Consider the following 27,684-nt stretch of genomic DNA (forward strand, 5'->3'; position numbering starts at 1 on the left):
TACTTCCACCTCTTCCGTTTTATAAGAAGTGTGAAAGAAACAGATTTCCAATATTCACTGAATCTTTATTTTTTGTGCTTTTAATAGTTAAGGTTAAAGGTTAAGAAAACTAATGGTAAAAAGACCATAAAGGAAAACTGGCAAATGAGGGGGAAGTAGCATTTATGGGATTCAAATCCTGCTTCATTCCCTAACTTTGAGATAACATAGGAACAAAGAAAATGTGACCACAGATTGAAAATTCAAAGTTCCTTTCATGAAAATAAGCATGGATTAGAAATATCTCCCTAGGGCATGAAAGAAAGCTAAATTCATAGAAAAAGCTGGATTTCAAGGTTTTTCCTCCTCAGAATAAAACAGAATTTTGAAGCTGTATTCAAAGAGTTTAGACATATCTAAGGAAAATATGCTAAGAAAAAAAATGGATAAGCCAAAACTTTAAATATTCAACATACTTTCTAAGGTAAGATTTTTTATCTTTAAAACTACAGTTTTTTAAAATGTTAAAACATGAAAATAATTAGAATTAGGTTCTAACTTTGAACCATACTGTTTGAAAGAGTATATTAACCTAGGCTGAAAATTTATAATGTTTTATAAGTGGGTAACCTTTGCTTTAAAGGCAAAGTATGTTTTTTTTTTTTTCAAAATAAGATTTAAAAAAAAAAAATCTGGTTAGCATGACATTGATAGTCTATTGTCCTAAGAAGAAAGGCCTAAGGATTTGGAACACATATTTTTATAAAAGAAAAATCCTTAACTCATCATAAATTTGACAATTCTTTTAAGTATTTTGACTCAGAATCATCAGTGAGCCTTTAAAGCACAAACAATTCTCACCATCACTCAACACATCACACAGAAGTTTTATACACATTCTACTGCTCAGACACTTAAAAAAAAAAATTAACCAAATTGCTGACATCTTGTAGCTTGTAAACTTAAAACATCAAAGTTGTTTTTTTTTTTAAGATTTTATTTATTTGAGAGAGATGAAGATAGTGACAGAGAGTTGTAGTGGGGAGGAGGAGGAGAGGCAGGCTCCCTGCTGAGCACAGAGTCAACTGACCTCCGACCTACCATGAGGCTTGATCACGGAACCCCAGGATCATGACCTGAGCCAAAGGCAGATGCTTACCCGACTGAGCCACCCAGGAGCCCCAAAACATCAAAATGTTCTAAAAGCACACAAATGAGTGAGGGTACCACCAGCAACTCTGTCAATGATGAGACTCCCAGATGAGACTGAATACGGAGATTTAGAGATACTCAGCATTACCTTCTCTCTTAAGATAAAATGCAAATATGAAGAAAGGCTCTACTAACATCTTCCCTCATCTCATGTGGACTGTCTCACCCCTGGTGCTCATGTCCATAGTTTGGAGGTCCTGGGTCCAGAGCACTTGCTTCTTATACATCAATCATTTTGAGCTTGCATTCCTTAAATGAGGCATTATTCTGAGTAAGGGCAGTCAGTGGTAAAGGGCAGAAGCCACAATGTCTATTTCTCTCATATCCATGACAGTACTAAATCTGAAAGCTGAAGAAGACGTTGAGGCAGGGTTTCTCAACTTCAGCCCCACTGGTGTTTCGGACCAGGTACTGGTATGGGGCTTCCTGTGCATGGAAGGATGCAGAGCAGCATCCCGAACTCCACCCCCAGATGCCAGCATCAGGAAAGAAGTCTCAGTAGGGGTCCAGGTAAGTGTTTCCAGGCATTAGCCATGTTCCCTGGAGGCCCACTTCAGTGCAGTCAAGAGTCAAAGGATTAAGAGGCAGGACTGAAGACAATGGCCTTTTACTCAAGTCTGCATGTGAACTCAGCCTTAAAAGTTGAGTAAGAGAGCCCTGAAAGGGGAGCTGGAAGGTAGGAGTTAGTAGGACAACACACTGACAGGAAACAGCACTGGGAACAGGGAAAGAGTACATGCAGTGCAAAGTCCAAGAGGAACTGTTGAGAGCCTGGAGGGGCAGTCAAAGGCCGGTGGGCGGCTGGGCCTAGCCTCCAAGGAGGAAAAGCAGTGCAGGTGTGCTACCAGGTATCTATGTATGGGCTCCGCTCTGTGTTCCCCCCAGGGGTCACCACACACCGTTAAAAGACAAAACTCATTATCCCCTCCTGCATTCTGGGCAATCAGCTCAACTTTATCCAGAGTGCTACCAATCTGACTTTTTGAGTAACCATGCCACTATTTACTGCTTCCAGGAGAGAGATTGGATTTGCTAACTGCATTAAGGTTTTCTTGCAGCTCATCCTTTCATTTGTTGCCTTTTCAAGCTCTCTCCTTCTGAATTTATACTTCTCTTTCCTAGAAGCCATGTCATTGGTAGGCCAATAAGAATGTCACATTACTTCCTACAGGACATCATCTTGCAAGGCAATAATCAAAGATCAACTACACTGTTCTTGGGCTTGAGAGGGGGCATGTATGCAGTTCAAGGAAAAACAGCTAAAATCAATGAAAAGGTTCATATCTAAATACATTTTGGTCAAAATTTACTATTATAAAACTTCTTCTCGGGGGACCTGGGTAGCTCAGTCGGTTAAGCATCTGACTCTTGATCTTGACTCAGGTCATGATCTCAGGGTCCTAAGACTGAGCCCCACGTGAGGCTCTGCATTCAGCATAGAGTCTGCTTGTCTCTCTCCCTTTGCCACTCCCCCCTCTCTTTCTCTCAAATAAAAAAATAAAATCTGAAAAAAAAAAAAACTTCTTTTCTACAACACTAAATGCTAGAAAATAATGGATCACAGTCACAGATTTTGTGAGATATTGTTGTGTTCCCAAGCCAGATGCCTTTCATATACAAGGGCTTTATAAAGATATATAAGATATGGTGGGCCTCAGATCCATCTTAAAAATTATTTAAATATATACATCAACATATTGAAAATGAAGCAATGGAGGCCAGAAATGAAGACACTATCCTATAAAAGGACAAACAGATCATCAGAGGACATCTAGTGGTTACTGAAAAATACAATGGAAAAACATGCAAATATATGTATTTTTTAACATGGAATATATATATATATATATGGCATTAATGAGGTAATGCTAAGTGGCAGTTCACCATGTGTTGTCTGATTACAATTATTTTTACATTAAAAGAGATGTCTGAAAAAATAAATAAATAAATAAAAGAGATGTCTGGACAGAAACTTAAGGAAGTTGTTGCTGTGGTCCCAATAAGGAAGTGGAGGTTAAGGAGTTGACAAAGGGGACTCGTGTTTTTGCCTCAAAACCTGAGTACTCTTTGACTTTTTTCCCAAAAACATGTCTTTTTTTAATTAATGAGTCTAAGCAACCAATTTTTCAATGCCTCTGAATAATCTAAAGAAAAAGTGTTTAAGATCTTTAGTTACCTTATAATATAACCCACCAGGTGGTCAGTGTGGGGCAGTACAAACAAAGATTTTCCTGAGAGTTCACACGCATTACATAAAGCTGCAGCTCTTTCTGATGCAGTGACATCTTCTCCTGTTGACAAATCCCATCAAGACAAAAAGAGAAATAAAGTGATTCATGTATTTTTCTAAACAAATGGTTCCCCAAATCTAAGCAATATAATTAGGGAAAAAAAACACAATCCCCCTTTCACCATGCCAAAAGGCCTCCTGTGATCCTTGAGAGCTCGGGGTTGGGGGGGGGGGGTGGTTCTCAGAAGTCACAGTACATACCTGTCAGGAAAACCCTATGGAACTTTCTACTGAGTCAAGATAGGCCAAATAATGCCAACAGATATGCCACATAACTATGCCAAAAATGGAAGCAATAATCCATGAAAGTGGTTTCTAAAACTGGGATGCACAAGTTTCAAATGAGAAACAAAAAACATTTTTGGCCTATCAAAGTCTTAGAATGTAGGAGAAATAAGCATCTGAAACTAAGACATTTTCCTATAAGAAATTAAAAATCCTATTGCATTTTTCTTTGTCCTATTGCAAATTAAGAAAAAAAAAATCACAGGAAGAATTTTAAACTGATCTTTGATAAGTAAATAACATTCTTTCTTTAAAAACCAAGTGAATAACTGTTACATCAACTGATATATGCCTACAAAGTGAGGAAAGTGGAATTGGGGGAGAAGAACAGTTTATATTTAATATTAATTTCCATTTAATATTTTAACTTTTTCTTTTTTAAGACATTTATTCATGCATTAGTATTTTTTCAAGCGAACACACTATCTTTCCTAAAATTGAATGCATAAAAGATTTTAACATCAAAAACTATACCTCCTGATAAAAAGAATGGGAAGTATAAAGCAATTAATTCATTATTAATTAACCTTGTGATACCTGGGGGCAAAGGAGTTTTCTTCTGAATCAGAACCACTGCGACTTTTGTGTTTCTCCCTTGTAAACTTTGCCTGCAATGGAAAAATAATAAAATTAATTACATATAACAAAAATTGACTTTTAAAAATGCATTCAAGACTTTACGTAGAGGTGTCTGGGTGACTGAGTCAGGTAAGCATCTGCCTTCGGGTCAGATCACGATCCAGAGTCCCAGGATCCAGCTCTGCTTCTGGCCCCCTGCTCAGTGGGGAGTCTGCTTCTCCCTCTCCCTCTGCTCCCCCACCCCACTCATGCACACTCTCTCTTTCTCAAATAAATAAAATCTTAAAACAAAAAAAAACCTTAAAGTACAAGCTTGATAATTCAATTGAAGAAAGATAAATGTCAACCCCCAAACGCCCAAGATTAGGGGAAATGTTTCCTGCATACAAAGAAACTTCTATGGTACAATGATTTAAAAGTTTTAAAAGTATACTCTCATATCGAGCTTCTAAACCTTACAAAAATCTGCTTTAAAATCAAAGTTTAATACCTACTTTCATGTAAAAGCTATAATGCCATTTATTTCTTTATGGTGATACGCTATAGACTGGCCATGCAAAGAAAATTATTTTCAAACAGGAAAGGTGATAAAACAAGTGTCTTATAAGACAAGTAGCAAATTACTATACCTCCCCCAAAATATCATGAATGCCAAGAAAAAAGCATTTGGAGATTCCAACTAATATGTCTTCTAAATTTCTTCACACACTTAAGCATTATAGAAGTTAAGTATTCACATAAGCTACCTGTCAGGAACCAAACAAGGGTCACAGGAGGTCAGCAATTTCCAAATGAACACTGCTGCTTTGAATAAATATTAGTAAACAAGACACATGCAACCTACTCGGGACCACCTGATACATGGCGAAGACGGAGCAGACCGTACCTGACTATTTCCACTCTGGTAGCGCACTCAGACTGCTTCTCTTTCCACTGAGGCTCATCCCAGTCCAGCTCATAGAACACAACCACCAGGGCAGGCACCAGATTCAGATGTTTATTCATCCAGCCGGTCTTTAAGATCCCCTTAGGAATGTACCATTCGTATGAAGTTCTCTGCAAACATAGGCAAAAGCTGAACGCACTCCTAACAGCAGCAGGCAAAAGCCACCTGTCACTGAATGGCAAGCACTTTGTGCTCATTCATTTCATTCGACATACACATGACACCTCTTTAAGATGAGGTAATTCAGGCTTACAGAGATGACATAAGAGCCAAAATGGCTCCATTTGTTTCAAAGACATATTGCCAGGGCCACATTTGCCTTACTTGGGAAGAGAAGAAAAAATGAAGGATGACTCTTAAATACAGAAATGTTGTAAGACCATGTCTTATTTAAATTTCTGTCACTAGTCTATTGCATAATTCCTAGTACCTAACACAAAGCAAGTGCTCAAATGATGTGTGTGAAACTGAACCAAACTGCAAAGGCCATGGATTCCATAATGATACTGGTAATGATAAATGGGGAATGTGAGACCTTCCTTTTAGAGAGGGCTTTAATGTAGACTACGAAGGGTTTTAAGCAAATGCAAAAAAAAAGAAAATCCATTATAATTGTAAATGATAATTATAAAGTAATCTTTCCTCTGGGGTTAAAAAAATAGCTGTCATTAAATATACCTATTAGTGTATTACATAATGAAAAAGTCTTGGGTTTTCTTAGTGCATCACTACAACCATAGCTTTGATAAACCCAAGGTTTTACCTCTGAGGTTTCTCAAAGAAAAATAATTCTGCCTTTGACAACAGTAGATAAAGAATCAAAGAAGTAGCAAGCAGCACCTTCTACTTCCCACAGGTCAGATGCCAGAAGACCAGTGTTCCTTGGCAATGACTCCTCTCTCCCAGCTCAGCACCCCTCACCCTTCTGTTCCCTATCCTTCCCCCCATCTCTCCCGGAGGCCTGACATTTTCCAAAGCGTATTTATGCTTTTTCCTGACTTTGCAATAATTCCAAGTGTATAAAGAGACTAAGGAATATAAGTAGATGTTTGGCCACTGTCTAGACCTATCTGTCTCAAACTTTAATATGTATGTAAATGACCCAGGAATTTGTTAAAATGCAGATTCCCAAATAATGTGTGTCTAGTAGGGATCTTGGATTCCTAATTTCTAAAAAGTTCCCAGGTGTTGTTACTGTTCCCAGAATCATACTTTGGGTGGCCAGGGTTGGGACTATTTGTAGACTAAAGTGGCTCCAAGTATTGTATTTCAATTTCTTTAAAAAAAAAATTGTCTCTTTCTTTCTTTTTCACAAATAAAATCTTATTTCAAAAAAACAAAAAACAAACAAACAAACAAACAAAAAAACTCAGGGTTTTCCAGCACAGGCATTAGAAAAGAAAAAGGTATCCATGCATACAGTGGAAAAGAGGAAGAGAAGGAAAAGCCCCCATGCAATCATGTCTTTACCTTAGGTCTACATTTGGGATACTCATGGTCACCTGGGAGCACCTTGAAAGAAATTGGCACCCGATCAGCCCTCCGATTGGCACAGAAAGCATCCCAGACAGCTCGATGAACAGCATTATAAACTACATCCAGGCCCGTAAGGGTAACGAAAGCCATAGGCCGACAACATAATTCCACGGGGAAGTCCCACTGTGTGGGGCTCATGTTCGAGGCGTCAAGAAAAATCTGAAATACAAATGTAAATATGTTAAAAATGTTTTAAAAGCCCATATCCATATCTAATAGAGGAGCCTTCACCATTTATAAAACATTACAAAAAGGCAAGACTCTTTTCCAGTGTCTGCAAACTGCTGAGCAAATAAAAATTTGGGGAACAAAATGGAAAGCTTCAATTTTTGAATAACTATCGGTATTATATATTTTAAAAATCTCTTGTTACAAAGGTTGTAGTCAACTTCAAGTCAAATCAGTACTTTCAGTAACATCTCAAATGCACACAGAACTGAACTGTGGGATGAGCAGACCAAGAAAGCAGGAAGGTGATCAAACTAAAATAGGTCTCATGACCCATTTCTGATATAAAGAAAAGTAACTGCTGTCTTACGTACACAATAAATACAACTATCGCTAATTTCTCTGTAATCACTAGCATCTAATTTCTGAATTCCTGGGAAATTATTAAACTAATATGCTAGTTCTCTAAATAGCTATGTTTTTTCACTTCTCCGTAGTTAATGTAAAGTGTACTATTTAGAAGAAAATCTAGAAGAGAAAAACTAACAATGAATGAAAACCTGTAGGAGGGATTTTATACTGTGTCCTTCAGCTGAGAATTGGTCTATAATAAATCCTACCACACACTAACGTTAGAAAAGCAATTACATAAAAATGTGCTTATTCCAAACAAAACTGCCATTATAAAGATCATTTCTCATTTCCAAAATCATGTACCAAGTTTCTTTTCAAAAGTGATCTTTACTAGTATATCATTTAAACTCAAAATATAATTTCTATGAAAAGGGAAAAGCACTATGCTACTAACTTGATAACCAAAAATTTCTTAACTGAAAAGTTAATTTTCAAAAGATCATTAGGCTTTTCACATTTACATACTGAAGCAATAATGGGCAGCTTATCAGAAATGATAAATGTCAACAAGACATAGAAGTTTTAGAACTATTTAAGCAGACATTTTCCAGACAGGATTATGCTATGAGGACAAAGGATCATAAGTTCAGAGAAAGAAAATTTCTAGTTCTAAGGAATTTGGGGTGAACATTAAAAAGAGGTGGTCAAAACATATTATATGGGGAACTGTGCTTTATACCAAAGAATCTAGATTAGAGCCCTAAAGATCCATTCCCTCATTTAAAAACCCCAGACATTGGGGATCCCTGGGTGGCTCAGCAGTTGGGCACCTGCCTTTGGTCCAGGTTGTGATCCTGGAGTCCCGGGATCGAGTCCCGCGTCGGGCTCCCCTGTTTCTGCCTCCCTCTCTATTCCTTTATCATGAATAAAAATAAAATCTTTAAAAAATAAATAAATAAATTTAAAAAACCCAGAGGCTCATGAGAATTAGCTGTGGTCCCTGAACATGGAGTGGAAATAAGGGGACCTGGAAATGACTTATGAAGCTCTAAATCACAGAGCTGTTCCGAAGTTATGAGCCACGTAATTTTAAATTTTTCTAGTCATATTAAAAAAGAAACAGGTGGAATTAACATTAACAAGATTCTATTTTTCTATTTAACCAATACGTCCAAAATATTAACACTTCGATATTAATACAAGTTATTGATGAGATACTTTTCTTTTTTTTGTACTAAGTCTTCATTATCTGATGATGTGTATTCCACGCTGACAGCACATCACAAATCAGGCTAGCCAATTTCACATGCTCAATAGTCAGAAGTGGCTACTTGGCTAGCACAATGGACAGCCCAGCTGAGATTACTGCAGTTCTGTCCCCAAAATTACCGTATGAAAACCGTATGGGAAATTCTTGCCACATACTACTTTAAAAGCTTTTGACCCTTGCGACGGTACTGTTTATTCTACAGCAAAGGGAAGAACACCGGCGAAGGACAGGTGTGTGGATCTTTTTTTTTTTTTTTTATTCATGAGAGAGAGAGAGAGAGAGAGAGAGAGAGAGAGAGGCAGGCTCCATGCAGGGAGCCCGACATGGGACTCGATCCCAGGACCTCAGGATCATGACCTGGGCCAAAGGCAGACGCTCAACCGCTGAGCCACCCGGGCTGCCCCGAGGTGTGTGGATCTTAAGGACGGCCTGTAGAACTTCCCAGATCTCCTGGGAGAAGCCAGTGGAGCCACTAACGAGCTATACGACCTGGAACAAGGTGCAAAAGTCGAGAACACTCTGGATGGGAGAGATCATGTAACGCGAGAGGAGTAAACTGGAAGCTAACATGGAAAATCATAAGGAAGGTTCTTGAAAAGGATGACATATTGCAAAGAAAGGCGACCTCACCAAAGTGGCAGGTTAAAAAAAAAAGGGGGGGGCAACGTGGAGATTAATTAATGGAGATTCGGGGGTGTATGTAGTACGCAAGGCTACAGGAAGGGCTACAAAAACGATCCCAGGAGGAATGACAATTCGGGGCAGGGACGGTGCTGAGAACGTGAAGCCGCCACCCTCCTTCGGAAGATACCATCCCCGGGGGCTCGGCGTTCGGCCCCGGGGGCCCAATGAGCACAGCCAACAATAACGCTGCCGCCCTCCAGGCAGACGCTACCGTACCCCCGCCTCCGCCCCCGCCCCCCGAAGGCCCCAGAAAGAGGTGCGTCTTCTCTTTACGAGCTGGACGACAAATGCCAGGCATTGCACCTGCAGAAGCAGAAGGAAAACGCAGCCCTCCCCCACCCCCGAAACACCAGCATTGTTCAGAGCTCTAGCTCGCTCCCGCGGCGGTCTCCGGGGGCCGGACTCACCCAGGCCGCACGCCCCGGGCCCGCTGCAGCTGTAGCCGGTCGCCGCCAGCCGGGAGAGCGGGGGTGGTGGTGGGGGGGGCTAGGACGGGCGCCCCAAAACGCCGCGGCCCGTCCCTACCGCCACCGCCCCGCCGCCGGTACCCGCGAGCGAGACTTCCCGGTCCCCGCCTGCGCACGCACAGGAAGCACTTTCCGGGCGTGAGTGACAGCGCTCTACGCCAACCGCGGCCCCGGAAACTTAACGCTGCGCGCAAAACGTCGGAAGTGGGCTAAGGGGGTGGGGACAGGGGGAGCCAATAGGAGAAGCGAGAAGCGGGAGGAGGCGGAGCCTCGGCTGCTGCCGTGCGGCGCCGGCGCCCCACCCTCGGCGGCCTGCGGCTCCCCGCCCACAGACGCCCCGCAGGCGGCTTCGCGCTCCCGGGAGGCCCGGGTGGCGCGCCGGGCTCTGTCCGCGGTGCGAGGGGTGTGCCTCCCGCAGCCCCGGGGCGCGGAGAGTGCGGAGGAAGGGTCGGGGCCGCCCACGCTGCTCTCGCTGTCTCGCCCTCGCAAACGCCCTCCCGGGGGTGGGGAGGGCGTCCCCGCGACCGGCGCGATGGGAGCCAACGAGGACCAGGAGGTGAGTCCCACTGGCTGGACGCCCCTTTCCCCGTGCTGGCCCTGGGGGAGGCCCGGCCGGCAGCCGACGCCGAGACGCGCGGCCCCGCACGTGCCTTCGCCTCTGCGGCGGAGCGAGCCTGCTCCTGGGGGAGAGGCCGGCCGGGCGGGCGGGCGGGCGCGCGGGCGGGCGCGGGAAGGGTCCGCCTCCGCCTCCGCCTCCGCCTCCGCCTCCGCCTCCCCTGTTGTCTTCGGTGTTGCAACCCGGGGCTGCGGGGTGCGGGGTGGGCGGGTGGCCCCGCGCCTCCCTAATAGGACAGACGACGGGTGTCCTTGGTAGGCGACCCAGGGCTCTTGGCTCGCCTTCAATCCCCACTGTTCTTATTTAGCGCTATTTAGGTCCTGAGCGAAGCTGCCTGGAATCTGATCCACCTGTACATTTTAAAAATCTATTGGCAGGTAGGGAGAGAGTTCAGTTTTCCTGGGGGGGGCGGGGGAGGAAAAGAATGACACTTCGCGGCCCCCCGTGTCTGGCCTTTTTTTAACTTTTTTGTTTGTTGGGATGGCGTCTCCATCTGGGACTTAGTTGTCCAGGGGAGAGGAAGTCTGTTCTGAGCATACGTGCAACCGGCGGCACCATATGGTTTGTGCCCCACGTATTTTCTCGAGGACTGCCACTTTGACACCGAATCCTTTGGTCAGGGGAATGATATGGGTCAGCTCCAGGGGGACCGTCTAAGTGTGTAATGTGCACAGGTGAAGGAGGAGAGTTTGCACGGTAAAGTGAACGCTGCGGGGCTGCACAGGGAGCACGGGGGTAGAATCAGGACAAGAATCCAGGTCTGCTGGATGAGTAATTCACTCTCGGTTTAGAAAATGTCTGTTGCAAGTCAGTCCTTTTATTATTTTTTTAAAGATTTTATTTATTTATTCATGAGAGACACACACAGAGAGAGAGAAAGAGAGAGGCAGAGACACAGGCAGAGGAGAAGCAGGCTCCGTGCAGGGAACTCGACGTGGGACTGGATCCTGCTACTCCAGGCCCAGGCCCTGGACTGAAGACAGCGCTAAACGGCTCAGCCCTCCCCCTCGGGCTGCCCTGCAAGTCAGCCCTTTTAGATGTGATGGGATCCCTGGAATGGAAGTTAAAAGGACCCCAAGTCCAGCAAGCTGGTCGATCTCTGAAATCCCTTCTAAACTGTTCTTGCTAAGTGAGTTTCTGAGTCCAGGCACCAACAAGCTCTTACAGTGAAGCGTTGTAACGTCCTGTGTCTCAAAGTTTGGCCCAATGGAGCACTGCCTTAGAGTCATCTGGGTGGTTGTGAGAAAAGCAGGTGCCTGCACTGTACCTCAAGTTTACTGAATTGGAATTCCTGTGAGGCCTAGGGATCTTTATTTTATTTTTTGTTGTTGTTTATGCAGCATTGTCTTTTTAGATTTTATTTCAATTCAATTTGCCAGCATATACAGTTTAACACCCAATGCTCCTCTCATCATGTGCCCTCCTTAATGCCTGTCACCCAGTCACCCCATCCCCCCCACCCACCTCCCCTTCTTCTAGGGATCTTCATTTTAACAGTATAATTCCGTTTCTTCCTCCACATGACTGATTTTCAGGTCTTTGAAATCAGTCCTCTGCCCAGGTTTTCAGGTGTCCTCTTCTCATACTAAATGATTCCTTTTGGCTTTTTTCCATATGTCCATTTTTGTTGTTGTTGTTCCTTTATAGTCTTGGAATTGTGTTTCTGTGGACAGATTATAAGTTTATGTCCTGTTTTAAAACTGTGGCATCGGGGTAGCCCGGGTGGCTCAGCAGTTTAGTGCTGCCCTCAGCCCAGGGCCTGATCTTGGAGACTCGGGATCAAGTCCCACATGGGTCTCCCCGCATGGGGCCTGCTTCTCCCTCTGGCTGAGTCTCTGCCTCTCTCTCTCTGTGTGTCTCTCATGAATAAATAAAATCTTAAAAAAAATAATAAAATTGTAGCATCAGTTTTCTACAGCTATTGTCAGTTACAGCTTTTCAAGTACTCTGTACAAAGCAATTTGTTTTTCATTCTCTACTTGTATGTTTAGGAATCGAAAGTTCTTCCACTTGTAAAATTTCATCTCGTTATATGGTTTTTCAAGGACATTTTGAATTCTTTTTGTGCCACCAGCATGATTCACTGTCCCCTCAAATTCTCATTCATCAGTTTCATAACCCTGCCTTCAATTTTGTTCCTGTCGTACTCATTAGTTAAAATACAGGAAAGGTTTAAGGGCGGGAGAAGTAACACTATATTTTGCATAAGGTGGCTCTTTCTAATCTAATCTTGATTGTTCTTAAATCCACTTGAACTGTATTTTTTTTTTCATGGGAAGGTAGCAAGAGAAGCCCAGGTAGACTGTTCTGTGCCCTTCCTTGATGTACCATTAATCAAGTTATCTTCTCTAAGAAGGCTTGCTTACATTTATCTTGGTTTTCAAATGCCTGCCAAGGCTTAGGGACTACTGCTCTTTATCCTCCTAGGCCCCCATGAACTATTTCTCTATTAATAATAGTCTGTTCTAAAATTTTGTCTGTCTTTAGTTTGTAGAATGCATCATGTGCACCTAAAAACTAAAACCTGTACCCAAGTATTGCCTTTGCTTCTCTTCTCAGGCATTCATCAGCAATCATAACAGAGATTGAGTCTTCTCATTTGTCAGCCCGTGGTGTTCTAGAAATATTTCCAGGCAAGGACCATTAGTTACATTTCCTCTTGCAGTCCCTTTTTTTCCATCTTGGATAGATCCTTGTCAAACATTTTTCTAACCATCATTTTTATTTTTTAAAGTTCTTTTTGTTATGTGTTTTTTCAAGTTTCACATCATTCTGTGGGAAGGATTAAAAATATAAATAATACATGTGAATAGTGGGGAGTTACTATGGTTTGTATTTCTCATCTCCAAGTTTAATATTCTCTCCACCCCAGGCTGCTCTTTAGCAGAGTGATCAAGGACACGTGCTCTAGAGTTGCTTTCAACAGACTCTTATTTTCCTCCTTGGAGAAAATAAGATACTCTTCATAGGATTGATGTGAGAATTAGTGAGATAGTGTCCTGTGATATGCTTAGGAGTGCCTGGCACATCATCTTAAAGTAGTATTAGTATTATTGTTGTGTTACTCTAGGCGCATATGTTACATACATTATATACCCATGTTATAAACATCAAGGGCCATATAAGGTAGCTAAGTTTTACATAGTTGAGTGAGCTTGAATCAGAAAGTAAAGATCCTCTATTTCTAATCCATTTATACCACCAAACAAAACTCATCTGATTCTTTTTTTTTTTTTTTTTTTTTCAGATGGAACTGGAAGCCCTACGTTCTATTTATGAAGGGGATGAAAGTTTCCGGGAATTGAGTCCCGTTTCATTTCAATATAGGGTAAGACATGACATGAAGAAGAGCCCTTACAACTTTGCTAGAAAAGATGGAAGCTTGCTAAAAATGTTCTTACTTTTTAAACGATTTTGTTATTTAAATTTAATGGTTTAATTGTATTACATTTTCGGGTTTTTCTGAAGCATTTGAATGAAAGCTCATCACCGCAACATCAGTTGTTTTTAACTTTTGAAAACAATGCCGAAACTTTTAAAAACTAAGATGAGCTTGTTTTTATTGTGGCAGAATTATCAAATGTTAGAAATGGAAGAAAGCTTCTTGCCTTCTAATCTTACAGATAGAATCTCTCAATCATAACTTCCAAGCTTTCCCAGCTGGTGCTGACAAGTACTAGAGTTAAAATCCACGTCTCTATTCCAAGCTTCGTATCTTCCCCACCCAATAACAGAGTCAAGAAAAATTGGTATTTTCCTAATTCCATATTAACCAACACGTGTGAATATTTTTCACAAATTCTTTAAGAGGGAGTTTGTGCATAACTGTTCTCAACCTGACATAGTACCAGTATCTCGTTTTGTAAATAAATCACATAAACTTGGGATCCCTGGGTGGCGCAGCGGTTTGGCGCCTGCTTTTGGCCCAGGGCGCGATCCTGGAGACCCGGGATCGAATCCCACGTTGGGGTCCCAGTGCATGGAGCCTGCTTCTCCCTCTGCCTGTGTCTCTGCCTCTCTCTCTGTGTGTGTGTGACTATCATAAATAAATAAAAATTAAAAAAAAATCACATAAACTATTTCTCCAGATGATTATAAGTAGTGGTATGAGAAAGGTTATTTACATCATCATTTAAAATAAATTCTGACAAGTGATCCTTATGTGTCATTAGTATAAACAGTTACAGAAAATAAATTCTTTATTATTATTTTCTTTAGATACTCCCTCTGCTTAGCTCTTCTCAATTCCCCTTTAAGCTCAACAGCCCTTGCACCACTCCATGGATAGAACAACAACAAAACTTAATGGCCAAGGTTGACACAGGAGTTAAGTCCTAGGCCCTTCAATTTGAATCCAGCTGCCTCCCCAGACTTCGCCAGCCATTGCCACTTTCCCCTTAGCAAATGGGAGATTGAGAATGGCCCCATACTTTCCTAAATACCTGTGCTAAACTCCAGCAGTTATTGTTGAGCGCAGTATACAGAACATGGTAGGATGCCTGTGTGTGTCCTACAGGCTGGATACTCTGATATGACCGCAGGATGGATGTCAAGAGAATAAAACATGAGGTTTGGAAACCTCGTTTGTGTTGCGAATCAGAGGACCAAGGCACAGGTCCAGCTGGGTCCTCGTCAGACCCCTCGGTTCCTGTTTAGCAGACTGGCTTAGGAATCTTCTAAATGATTTTCCCCCATGCCTCACCATTTGTGCTCCACAGACTACTAGTTAGAGCTCTGAAACGCAGGATTAGTTCTCCCATTCCTTCACTTAGAAGGGTTTCTCCTGCCAATAGAAAAAGGAGTAAATTCCTTAGCTTAATACTCAAGGCCCTTCTATTTAATTCAAACTGGCTCTCCAGACTTTCCAAGCCACCACCATCTGTCACACATAGTAGCCCGTTGAACGTTTCCCTGCGTTTTCAGATTGCCTGTGGACACATCATCTGCTCTTCCCCCCACCTCACATCCCTCAACCAGTCCATTTCTCCTTGCCTAACCCAGGCTTCTCTGTGACATGTTTGGGTCTAGTCTCCTAGCTCTCCCTTGACTTCAAAGCAGAATTGGCCATTCCCCGTTTCTTCATACTTTGATCACTTTTAGACTTCTAATCATGCCGCAATTTAGCGAGTTCCCTAAATGTCTGCTCCCCTTGAAGACAGGAACCATCTTACCTCTATTTTTATATCTTCTGTACCTAGCACTGTAAGAGACATGGGCACCTTGTTTCTCCACACACCTTGAGTAAGGACTTAGTGATTGCATGAAGTAAGTTACTTTTATCACTTTTTCATTATCTCCGTATTTGGAACACAGGCAATAAACTGATTATGTCATCGACTTATGTAGGTGTATATCAACACGTCCCTACATTTATTGGACATAATTTCTAAGCCTCATCTTATATTGGTGTGTCTTGTGATTGAAGGTGAGGGGGAGAGAATAAAAACTTAGTGGTTGGAGAGTAAAGGTGAATCCATGGATAGAACAAGATAGAATCAAGTCATGGTTTGGGGTGAAAAAATTTTTAATCTATTGCTATTATCTAAAAAATAAATACTAAAAATATTACAGAGGAGATTAGGATCACCCCATGCAAGGATGAGATGCTGACTCATGAATCATTCCATAATTTTATTAGAAAAATCACCATTTTACAACCACCAGCATGTTGATCATTTCAGGCAAGGCTCATAAATGGATGCTAAAACCTTTTGGTTGAAAAGTTGTTGAGAAACAATATATTCACTGGGTTTTGTAGTGTCACTCCAAAGATTACTTGTTAATTACAAAATGGGAGAGGTACCTTAACTTTGAAGAGTTTTGAAGAGTATCACCTTAACCAAGTGATCAAGCTAAGTATAACCATTGATGGTTCCCGGAGATCTTATGTGCTTCCTTATATGATGCTAAAGGAATGAATCCACATCACCTGTATAGTGTCCCTACCAAAATATTAAATCCCAATTGGAGTGCAGGAAACAGTCCTGATCTGGGGCCATTATACAAGAAAAGTGGCCTAGATTCTTTTTGTCATGAAAGATTAAAAGGTAGGCAGGGTGGCTGGAGATTGTTCTAAATAAAAGCAGAATAAAGAAATATGACAACCAAATGTAATCCATGAACCTCAGTGGGGTTGAGGAGGTGATTTATTAAAGGACACTTTTCAATGTGAATGGAGAACTTTTTAGATGGATTAATGAATTAGATAATGTCTCTCTATCCATGTTGAATTTCTTGGGTGTGACAATGGTAGTATTGTTAATAGAGGATTCTGATTCTCTTAGGATATTTACCCCATTAGTATTTAAGGATGTTTCATTGTGTATTCAAGTAGTTCAACAAAACCAAAGGGAAAAAAAAAAGTCACTCTCATTGTCTCATTGGGGGAGGGGAGGAAGTGATTCTGTAGGAGAGAATGACAAGTGGATGGAAGCAAAGGTATTTTGTAAATAAGATACATGTCAGTAAGGGCTCTCCTATTCCAGTTTCTCTCTGAGATTAAAATGTTTCAAACGGGGGCCAGGGTGGTTCAGTCAGTTAAGTGTCTGCCTTCAGCTCAGGCCATGATCCTGGGATGGACCCCACATCAGGTTCTCTTCTCAGTGGGGATCCTGTTTCTTGCTCTCCCTCTGCTGCTCCCCCCTGCTTGTGCTCTCTCTCCTTCTCTGTCAAATAAATAAAATCTTTCTAAAAAGATGTCTTAAGTAAAAAGTTGGGGAGAGCAAAAAAAAAGAAAATAGAAAAGACATCTTTAAATTATTCAGGGGAAGAGAGTCAAAAATAACAAACTTCCAGTTATAAAAAAAAAAAATAAGTCAGAAGGATGTAATTTACAGCATGGTGACCTTAGTTAATAATACTATATTCCATACTTGAAGGTTGCAAATAGGATAGATCCTCAAAGTTCTCACGCAGCCTAAGGTATTCCTAAACCTTATCTCTTCACCTTTTCCTTCTTTCTCTCAATTTTACATTTCATTTTCTGATCTCTTGAGATTGTGCTAATGCATATCAATTACTTGTTCTTAACGCCTCTTCTGATTTAGCAATTAGAAAACTTAGGGCAAGATTAGGTCTTTTAAGTTGGTGGATTATTAATTTTCTCTGTTCTCTTTCTAGCCTCCACAATTGATGTCTTATCTTTGTCCTCAGAAAGCTTTGATGAAAACAAAAATATATGTAAGACAGTCTTGATACTGAAAAAAGCTCGCGGGCTGGTTGGAGAGACAGGCCATGGACATCAAGTCAGACTCTATTATTAATATAGCTCTCACCCCCTGCCAAGTCTTAGCCTGGACCCCTGAACTTTTCAGAGTATTATTTGTCCAATCTGATCATGAGCATCAGCAATATTCATCATTTTAAAAGTTATAATTAAATATTCTGTCTTTGTATCACTTTTTACAAGTGATAAGATTTGTATCACTTTTTACAAGCCTAAGATTTCCCTTTTCTTCAGATAGGTGAAAATGGTGATCCCAAAGCCTTCTTAATAGAGATTTCCTGGACAGAAACATATCCCCAAACACCTCCAATTATATCTATGAACGCTTTTTTTAACAACACCATGTGAGTAATGTTCTGTTTTCATTGGTTTTCTTTCTTTTGGTAATGCTATCTCTCATGTGTCTCTCAGCGGTATACTTCTTGTGCATTGTAGATCATCGGCTGTAAAGCAGAGCATATTAGCCAAGTTACAGGAAGCGGTAGAGGTCAATCTCGGGACCGCCATGACCTACACGTTGTTTGAGTACGCCAAGGACAATAAAGAGCAGTTCATGGAGAATCACCAGCCTGTGAATTCTACGGTGAGCTCATGCTTTGAATTGCTTTCACTCTGCTAATTCATCTTTACTAGTTATTATTTTTTTAAATTGGAAAATTTTGTGTTAAATTTTAAATGAATTACATCTGAGCTAAAATAAGAAGAGTGAATTTTAGATTTCTTAGTGTTTATTTAACTTTAAAAATGAAATCAAATCCTCTAGATCTTACCCTTCATATAAGACTTGGGGCATCAGGGTGACTCGGGTTGAGTGTCTGCCTTTGGCTCAGGTCATGATCCCAGGATCCTGAGATTGAGTCCCACATATCAGGCCCCCAGCAGGGAGCCTGTTTCTCCCTCTGCTTGTGTCTCTGCCTCTCTCTGTGTGTCTCTCATGAGTAAATAAAATCTTAAAAAAAAAAAAAAAAAGGACTAAAATACTTCATGTGCCCTCCAAAACTGAGATGTTGAACCAAATATTTACATTTATTTAATGTCTTCATAAAGCTCAGGTGGAGGATTTCTCACATAGTCCTAAAATACATTTGAAATTACTTTCTTCATGAGCCTTCTTTGGTTGTGAATGGTCCTATCACAGTTCACTTTGAACCTAAAGAGTGCCAGCTTAAAGAGACTTTAATAGGAAAAAACAATTTTACTTCTAAAAGTATTTTAGGAAATCATCATCTTTTATGATCATAGGCACCTGTGCATTTAGACCCCTTTGCACCAGTCATGTCCTAAAAGACTTCGCGTGGTCAGAGTCTGTTGACTCTGTGAACCAAGTGGGAAGCTTTTTGAGAGCAGAGGCTGTGTGTCTTGTCCTTGAGCAGTTCTGGCTTCCACATTCCTGACAGAACACAGGAGAGCACTGAGAGCAGCTAGAGAACCAGCAGAAGGTGGTAGCAAAGCTTGTGGACTATGGGCCAGACCGCATGGCCCTGAAAAGCCTCACTGCACACTTACTGTGTGACTTTTTTTGGTAGAGGGAAAGGGTGCTGGGTTTCATTTGTAAAACAGGGATTATAGTAGTATCTATGTCCTAAGATTGTAGTAAGGCTCAAATGAGTACTGTATATACAACATCCACACCAGTGCTGGGCACCTAGTAAGCATTTAAAATTTTGTCTATCACACTCTGACTACATGAATCTAAATTAAAATATTTTTCTTTTTTTTTTTTAAGATTTTATTTATTTATGGAGAGAGAACGCATGTGCAGGGCGGGGGCAGACGGAGAGGGAAAAAGAACCTCAAACAGACTCTGCGCTGAGCTCCAAGCCTTACACTGGGCTTGATCTCACAACCCTGAGATCATGACCTGAGCTGACATCAGGAGTTGGATACTTAACTGAGTGAGCCATGCAGGCGCCCCCTAAAATATTTTTCTTCGTTTCTTCAGGGAACCAGGGTTTTATAGGTAGACACTTGTGATTTTTCTAAAGACATTTAAATTTCCAAATAAAGCAAATTAACTGAATTGTAAAATTACCTTAGAACTTCAGGGCTTCAACATAATGCTGATATCAGGTCTTCTTTCTCAGAGAGCTGGTTACAACAGTTGAACTGATATTATGCAAGTCCCTCTGTGGTAACTCTGAGAATAAAATCAATGTGCTGGGCACCTGAATGGCTCAGTGGTTGAGCGTCTGCCTTTGGGTCAGTTCATAATCCCAGGGTCCTGGGATCAAGTCCCGCATCAGGATCCCCATAGGGAGCCTGCTTCTCCCTCTGCCTGTGTCTCTGCCTCCCTCTGTGTCTCTCATGAATAAATACATAAAATCTTTAAAAAAAAAAAATGTGCTAATGGTACCTGATCTAATAAATGGGTATTATAATACAGGATTCTTTTGCTTCACTTATCTAAAAATTGTCAACTCACTGAAGGATGTAGCCATATTTAGTATAATTCAGTAAGTTCTAAGGCATCAGTATAGGAATTATTTGCTTTTTTCTAGATCCCCATAAGCAGTATCATCTCCGTTGAAACTCCTAATACAGCCCCATCGAGTAAGAAAAAAGACAAAAAAGAACAGCTTTCAAAAGCCCAGAAACGTAAGCTGGCAGATAAAACAGGTTTGTGTTTATTTTTTTTATAACAGATAAATGGGTTCCTTTTTAGTATAATATGAGGGTTTAATAAGTATATTTCGGTTTAGAAGAGTAGTTCTTTACTCTTCGTTCCTGGAACACTTCAATCAGACACTGTGTTAGGTCACAAATGTATGTTGAAAATATATACTACCACTTTATCACGAGAGATAGCCATTTGAGGAGAAGGTAACTGAGTGGCAAAATAACTATAGAATGAGTCTTTAGGTTGGAAAATAGTAGAATAGCATACAAAATGCATCCTACTTTATACCCTTTCTGACATGTTTGGGATTTTCCTATTTGTTTACCTCCATGGCAGATATGTGTATTTCTAAAAAATTTTTGAACTACAGCTTTCATTTGAAATGAAGTCTGGTATACCATTAGATTTTAGGACAATAAATATAATTTTTGTCTGTGGTTGATTTATTTATACAATTAGAATAAGATTTAAGAATATAAATTCTGTGTCTCCTAAATCAGAGTCATTTTGTATGGACCTTCAAAAGAGAGTTATAAATCCCAGCTTATATCACCAATAATATTTGATTTCACTATTTAAAAATTTGCAAATTGGTATCAGTCTGTAAACTGTTTTTCCAGTTAAGGAAATGTATATATTTATTTACACATACACAAAAGTATCCGTGCATATTTATGTCTGAATGTGTGTGTGTTCTTGGTATAAGGTTACAGGCTGCCCTTTATTGAAAGGAACTGATCCGAGGGGAGGAGGACGGGGGGGTGGGGGTGAATAGGTGACGGGCACTGAGGGGGGCACTTGACGGGATGAGCACTGGGTGTTACTCTGTATGTTGGCAAATTGAACACCAATAAAAAATAAATTTATTTAAAAAAAAAAGGAACTGATCCTTTTACTTTGGTGAGGAAGTTTAAAATAATGCCCTTTCTTTTATAAAGTGATGGCAAGTTTTTGGTTTATGTTTTGTTTAATGTCCTACGTGGCAGAATGAAAAGATAGCAACCCCATGTTGGCCCTCAAAATACACTTTTGAAGTTGTAATGGTTTGTGAAATTAAAAATCTGGGAATCCATTATACCTAATGTCAAAGCAGCAGTAAAGCATGAACACTGAAGCAATGAATTGTCAACCATTGCAATCCGTTTTCTAGAACTTGGCTAATCTTTTTTAATGCTGTAGCATTTTTGTCAGTTCATTAGCTGTTGCTTTCATAAACAATGACGTATGATCATTCCCTTTATCATTTCCCCATCTCCATTTTTTTGATGATGCCCAATTAAAAGGCATTCTCTTTATAATTATGGTAGAAGATTTTGTGATTTGGAGCTTGTACTCTAAATAAAATTTTAATGGGACCATGATGGTACTGTGTGGGTAAGTTTTACTTAATGAAATTGGTGATCTGCCCCCATGCTCCTTATAACCAGTAAACAATGAGATAAAATTTTTATTGGCATGGAGAAAAGAGCCATTAGCATCTAGTATTGAGGCCCAGTAATACTAATACTGCTTCTGCCTTATAAGAATCATGAGGTTAGGGGATTGCTGGGTGGCTCAGCAGTTCAGTGCCTGCCTTTGGCCCAGGGTGTGATCCTGGAGACCCGGGATCAGGTCCCACATTGGGCTCCCGGTGTGGAGCCTGCTTCTCCTTCTGCCTATGTCTCTGCCTCTCTCTCTCTTTCTCTCTCTCTCTCTCTCTCTCTGTCTGTCATGAATAAACTGACCTTTAAAAAAAAAAAAGGAATCATTAGGTTAGTCTTCCTTGTGTAAAATTAATGTATGGGTTTTGAATGCCGATTTTAAAGATTTCATAAAATGAAATATATGTAAATATATCAAGCATAAAGGAAATCAGGCCTTTCTAAATTAAAATTAAAAATTTTAATATAAAATTAAATTTTATATTATTCTCCAAGTTTGAATATTCTGTTATAAGAATGAAATTATTTTGTAAGCTATATATATTTTTTATATAAAGTATGAGTTTGTTTTCAAACACTCAACAGATTAAAGTCCTGCCAGATTATAAACAATGTTAGATTAAATACTATTATATGAGACCACAAAGGTTACTAATAAGTGGGCCAGGATACCTCTTAGTCTCAAGGCCAGACCTTGATTTAAAAGAACTCTTGGCTTGAACCCAGCTTCGTAGTGTAAAAACCCTCATGAAGCAGTAAAGTAACACAGTTTCTTGCTTAAATAATCTGAGACCTTAAAAAAGCGGTAAAATTGTACAAGTGCATGAAATTAATAAATTGATTAGTTCCTCTTCCTGGCATTTCCACCTCACTTCTATGTTTTTTTCCCTAATACCAGATTTCACCAGGAATGGCAATAGGGTAACTATGAAAAGGGAGTACATATGAATTACTTTGCAAGTATCCCCAGGAGAATGGTGCTTCCAGTTCACAATGATGATAAACTAGTTTTCCAGCTTGAAAATACAGGATTTAAGATTTTAATCTATTTGTTGTGCAGGATAGTCTATAAAAGCTGATTTAGTAGTAGAGTATTTACTATAAAAATTATTGCTTGGTCTTAGAAATAAATTTACCATTTTTATCCTCCAGATCACAAAGGAGAACTTCCTCGAGGATGGAACTGGGTGGACGTGGTGAAGGTATATAACACTTCTCTTCTGGGCTTCAAAAAATTCTTATAAGTCCGCCATCAAATAACGAAATTTATATGTTTCATTTCTTTCCCGCCTCAACCTTTGAATTTTTCTGGGATGTGTATTTCCTTTTCTACTGCAGCATGTAAGTATTTTTTAAATATCTTTCACTACAAGAATATTTTGAAATATTCTTTCCTACAACCTTAGCATTAGATTTTATTTTTTATTTTTTTTAATATTTTATTTATTCATGAGAGGAGGAGAGAGAGAGAGAGAGAGAGAGAGAGAGGGGGGCAGAGAGGCAGAGACACAGGCAGAGGGAGAAGCAGGCTCCATGCCGGGAGCCCTAGATTTTCTTTAAAAAAAAAAAATAATAAGGAAAAATCTGTGAATCTAAGTTATAAGTATAAGTACAATAATGTACAACTGTTTATATAAGTGCATCTGAAGAACGAAAATGCCTGTGATTCATAGTATTCATCCTAGGAAGCAATGCTTGATTTCTTAGTGGAAATTAGTGTGGTTTTTTTTTGTGTTTTTTTTTTTTTCAAAGACAAACCCTAGATGAAGATTCCCCACCATTGTCAAGAAGGATTTCTGTTTCTCTTAAAGTTGTTTACTTTTCACTTCCAAGGTTTTTGCCAGCTGCTCTCAATATTTTTTCTTATTTGTAGCTTCCCATATATTAAAGTGAGGCTTAGTTAATCCTCTTTGTAGGACTTCACAAGATGAATTTTGCATGCCAATTAGTGCCAGGACTGCTGTGAGAAGTCATTAATGTGATCCGAGGGGAGTTAAAGATTAAGACTTTAACCGGGACCCACAAATCTGTGTATTTATAAGCAGAATATTCTTTTCTTTTTTTTTTTAAGATTATATTTATTTATTCAGAGAGAGAGAGAGGCAGAGACGCAGGCAGAGGGAGAAGCAGGCTCCATGCAGAGAGCCTGACGTGGGACTCGATCCCGGGACTCCAGGATCATGCCCTGGGCTGCAGGCAGCGCTAAACCGCTGCGCCACCGGGGCTGCCCTAAGCAGAACATTCTTAAAGTTTATTTGAAAGTCAGCTATCTGAGCCATGGGAGACATTTGCCATACAAACTATTTAAAATCATCATTTGTGCTTCTAGAATCTAGTAGAAAAATATATTCTGGAATTAGGGAACCAAACACAGTTGGAATAAAGGAGCAGTATTTCTTGTCTGCTTCCTGGGCAAGAGGGCCGCCACATTCGGGATGTTTGTGTATGGTCAGCCTGATGGGTACACCATGTTGTCCTTAGGTATGCATGTGTGTACCTCACCAGCTAAGTTGTTTCCCTCCTTCAAGTGCTTCCAGCTTCAGGCTTCACAGTGAGAGTGTGTCTTTTCCACGCAGGCTCAAAAAGTAATGTGATTAATCCAAAGATAGATGGTGCTTCTCCTTCCCTAACTCCAGAAATTTAGTTTTCTGCTTGTTTTTCACAGAGTCCTTGTTAATATAAATCAAAATTTCAAGAAATAGAAATTAAGATTTAAAAAATCCAGTCATCTTGGGAGACAGGCGAAGCTGTTTTTAAGAGGGAAGTTACCACAGAGGTGTGGTCCAGACTCAGAATCTGCTACCCTAAGCTGGTAGTATCCTAGTGTGATCTTGGGATCCCTGGGAGACCCTGGAGGCCCTCTGGGGGTCTGCAAGGTCAAAACTATTTACATCATAATATTAAGGTGTCCTTTGCCTTTTTTCCTCATTCTCCCACAAGTGAACGGTGGTGTTTAGCAGAGGTTCCATGAAGTGTGATGATGCCATCACTAATTCTCTTCTGTTAGAGCACTAATAAAATGTGTGCTTTTATATTCTTGTATTCTCCAGAATTTTCTAAGGTAGTGAGTAGGTCTAGAATCTATGTGCATTTTTATATTAACTCAGCTTGTTCTTCATACTCATACTGTGTCCTTGTTAGCTGTTTTCCATTATACCAGCATTACTGTAGAAGCAGATTTGCAAAAATCCAGCTGTCTTCTGTGGACCTTGGTAATAAGGAAGTTCACAAAAAATGTAAAACACTCCTATTCTTCACATTAAGTTTTATGAGTTTGTTTTAGAAAATGCAGCTTTTCATTTAAGAAATGTTACTCAGTTATCATGTAATGAATGAGTTTATTGTTACTTTTACATGAATTCAATTTCTCAGTTTTCAATTCAAATGCAGTAGGTATAACATAAATTAAAAAAAAAAAAGCTCTTTAAGATCATCAAAGTGGGAAGAGGAGCTGGGGCCTCAATGTTCAAGAACATTAGCAGTTTCTGCTTTTCACAGCTTCCCACATTTCTCTGAGGTCCTCAGGGTTTGGCTTCAACTTGGAATTCTTGGCTGGGTCTTTAGTCAGAATTGCCTGTGTATTCTTTAGGAACTTCCCTCTCTGCCATTTGCTAAGTTCTGTAGATTTTTATCAGAAAAGACCTTCAATTTTAAATTTTTATCCCATTTTTAGAACTGTTCATTTGTAGTTTTTTTAGCCACAATTTTTTTAAAATTTCAAGAGTATTGATAGAAAACAAAAATAGAATGTCATTCATTTTTATAAGTGGCACCTTTCATATATTCTTGGTTCCAATTTATTTCTTGGAAAGCTTTGAGGGATTTCCCCCCACCCCCCTTGCTCTATTGAGATTGTATTTTTAAAGAATCCTAGAGTAGCTGAACCTGAAGTTAAAAAGTAGTTAAATATGGTGAAAGCTGTAGATGGTATAAGTTACATGAACTTTGTTATCTGTTTGTTGTTCTATCAACCATAAATATGTTTCTTTTATATTAAGTGAAAATAATGAATTCAAATAATATGATAGCTTAATTTTGTTGACTATGTCTTTTATCTTTTTTTTTTGTAGTTAAGCAAAACTGGCTCTAAAGATGATGAATAGTACTTGGAATTGAAGACAAGAGAAGAGCATCCTTTAAAAAGTAAACTGGGTTCAAAATCCTTCATTACTCTTTTCTGGTATTGAGGTGGCTTTTTATAAAACAGAATTTTTTTGTATGTTTCTTATGTAAAAAATGTTTTAAGCTGAAAGTTCATGAAGATATCTGGTTGTATTAAATTATTTTCACAAACTTGCCTTAATAAAAGGTGAAATGTTACCGTTTAGCATTATTTTTGAAGATGGTTGAGCTTTGTAAATGGACAAAATGGGAAATAATAAATAATCAATGTGAGTTTATATGATCTTATCCTAGTGGATGTGATATTTTTTAAAGGAGCAGGAAGCCTTTTTGAAACTCTCATCCCAGTGGAGAATACTGAGTGAACAGTTACTCTGTGGCATGATCATATTAATAGACTTCTCATCTTAATGAAGTCTTCATCTCTTCTTTCTCTTAATTACTGAAGCATAAATTGCTTCAGAGAAATTTAAATACTAGTATTTGAGCTTTATACATACCATTCTTTATAGTTCCTTTTTATTTTTCAAGAGTGAACTACTTCTTTTTAATAAACAAGTATCTGTTTATACTTTTCTCTTCATTTGGGTCATACTTGGCAATGAGAGTTTCCAGCTGTATGTGGAGTAGGAGAATATAAAAATAAATCTGCCAAATACGTTCAAAAGCATTTGAACAGAAGTGTTGGTTCCCATTGAAAACATTTCTCTTTGCTGCATACACCAAGATGGGAGTCAAAGATGCCTTAATATTTAATTTTTGTATTGTTGGAGACAATGGTTTTAATAAATTCCTGTTTATCTGTTACTGTGTGTTTGTGGTTGTCTGGTAACAGAGATCTTCTCAATGGTTTAACATAAAACCACGTTTCAAGTCTTACTTCTTTTCAAGTATATCCACACAGATTTCTCACCCTGAGCATCTTCATAGAAATAGTCATAGAAGTTTTTCAAATGCTGAATCATAGTACAGGATTGATTTTTTTTTTTTTTCATCATGAATAAGGTTAACTATTAGTGTCCTGTAACCAGGAAGTTACTGACATGTGTGATTTTCAGTGACTGCGTTTGCTCCCTGGCTTGAAAACCCTAAGAACTGCTGCTCTATCTAGAAGGGTAGACTGTTGGTTCCTCCATTTATACTCGTGCAGCTTGGGTCTGAGTTTTTAAAGACTTAAAAAACTTCCGAAGACATGTCCTTAGCATAAGAGCAGTTTGGATTGTATCTGTGGCTTTTCCTGGGTTAACAGTAGGCTCATTGAAATTGTTTGAATTACATAGTAAAAACAATTACGGTGAAGAAGTGTAATCTGATTTTCAAAAGCTGAATCACATTCTTTATCTCGAACTAATATAACAGTAACATTGAAATTCAAGATCACCGGAACATGCCAACATTTGTTTTTGGGGTTGTGTACATTTGTTTATGTTGTGTTGACTTGTTTGCTTGTTTTTAAACTGAAACCACTGCATCTGCTAGTGAACAAACCGTGTTTTGCTCTGAAAATTCTGAAATTGTTCGGGCTTATTGTGGTTCAGAGATGACAAAGAATAATGCTAGTTAAATGCCAATGAACTATTTTTACTCTTTTTATATTAAATGTACAAATTTTGGGGGTGATGGTGGCAGTGGTGCCTCTGACCACCTTCTGTAACACACTTGAACATCCTCATCTGTATTGCCGTCATTTGTTTAACGCTCCCAGCATATTTTCTCAGTCTGTCTACCTAAAATTGTATGGAATGACATAATTAATAAGCAATAAAACCTGAATTACACATAGTGGTTCATAGTGGTTTTTCTGTGCTCTATTTCAAATCAATTGAGAGAGAATTGATGTTTCAAATTTGTATAGACATACGGTGTTAAGTTGTACCCTCCTACTCAAAACTGTTTAAGATGTTGAATTCAGA

General features: G+C 39.6%; 2 protein-coding genes across 3 annotated transcripts in view; one reads left to right on the forward strand and one right to left on the reverse strand.

Moving 5' to 3' along the window:
- TRAPPC11 (trafficking protein particle complex subunit 11) overlaps positions 1–9,867 on the reverse strand; it is a 49,358-nt gene extending 39,491 nt beyond the window's left edge. The window contains exons 1-5 of the mRNA XM_055315706.1: positions 9,711–9,867; positions 6,762–6,986; positions 5,232–5,401; positions 4,304–4,374; positions 3,368–3,482 (exon numbers count right to left, since the gene is read on the reverse strand). Coding sequence (XP_055171681.1) covers positions 3,368–3,482; positions 4,304–4,374; positions 5,232–5,401; positions 6,762–6,965 — 560 coding nt within the window. The 5' untranslated portion in view covers positions 6,966–6,986; positions 9,711–9,867. The remainder of the gene's footprint in view (positions 1–3,367; positions 3,483–4,303; positions 4,375–5,231; positions 5,402–6,761; positions 6,987–9,710) is intronic.
- A 202-nt stretch (positions 9,868–10,069) lies between these two features.
- RWDD4 (RWD domain containing 4) lies at positions 10,070–27,553 on the forward strand. 2 transcript variants are annotated; one of them, XM_055315658.1, is made up of 7 exons: positions 10,070–10,326; positions 13,634–13,714; positions 17,846–17,955; positions 18,047–18,194; positions 20,110–20,227; positions 22,802–22,851; positions 25,720–27,553. In XM_055315658.1, the coding sequence occupies exons 1-7, from the start codon at positions 10,303–10,305 to the stop codon at positions 25,750–25,752; spliced, it is 564 nt and encodes a 187-aa protein (XP_055171633.1). In that variant the 5' UTR covers positions 10,070–10,302; the 3' UTR covers positions 25,753–27,553. The 2 variants fall into 2 exon arrangements, with proteins under 2 accessions (XP_055171633.1, XP_055171635.1); XM_055315660.1 differs by lacking the exon at positions 10,070–10,326 and adding an exon at positions 11,497–11,515.
- The last annotated feature ends 131 nt before the right edge of the window (positions 27,554–27,684 follow it).

Source organism: Nyctereutes procyonoides, unplaced genomic scaffold (assembly GCF_905146905.1).
Source record: "Nyctereutes procyonoides isolate TBG_1078 unplaced genomic scaffold, NYPRO_anot_genome, whole genome shotgun sequence".
Classification (NCBI taxonomy): domain Eukaryota; kingdom Metazoa; phylum Chordata; class Mammalia; order Carnivora; family Canidae; genus Nyctereutes; species Nyctereutes procyonoides.

Coding starts and splice junctions, on each gene's coding strand:
- RWDD4 (XM_055315658.1), top strand. CDS start 10,303: ATGGGAGCCAACGAGGACCAGGAG. Junction 10,327..13,633: donor GAGCCAACGAGGACCAGGAG/GTGAGTCCCACT, acceptor TTTTTTTTTCAG/ATGGAACTGGAAGCCCTACG. Junction 13,715..17,845: donor CCGTTTCATTTCAATATAGG/GTAAGACATGAC, acceptor CCTTTTCTTCAG/ATAGGTGAAAATGGTGATCC.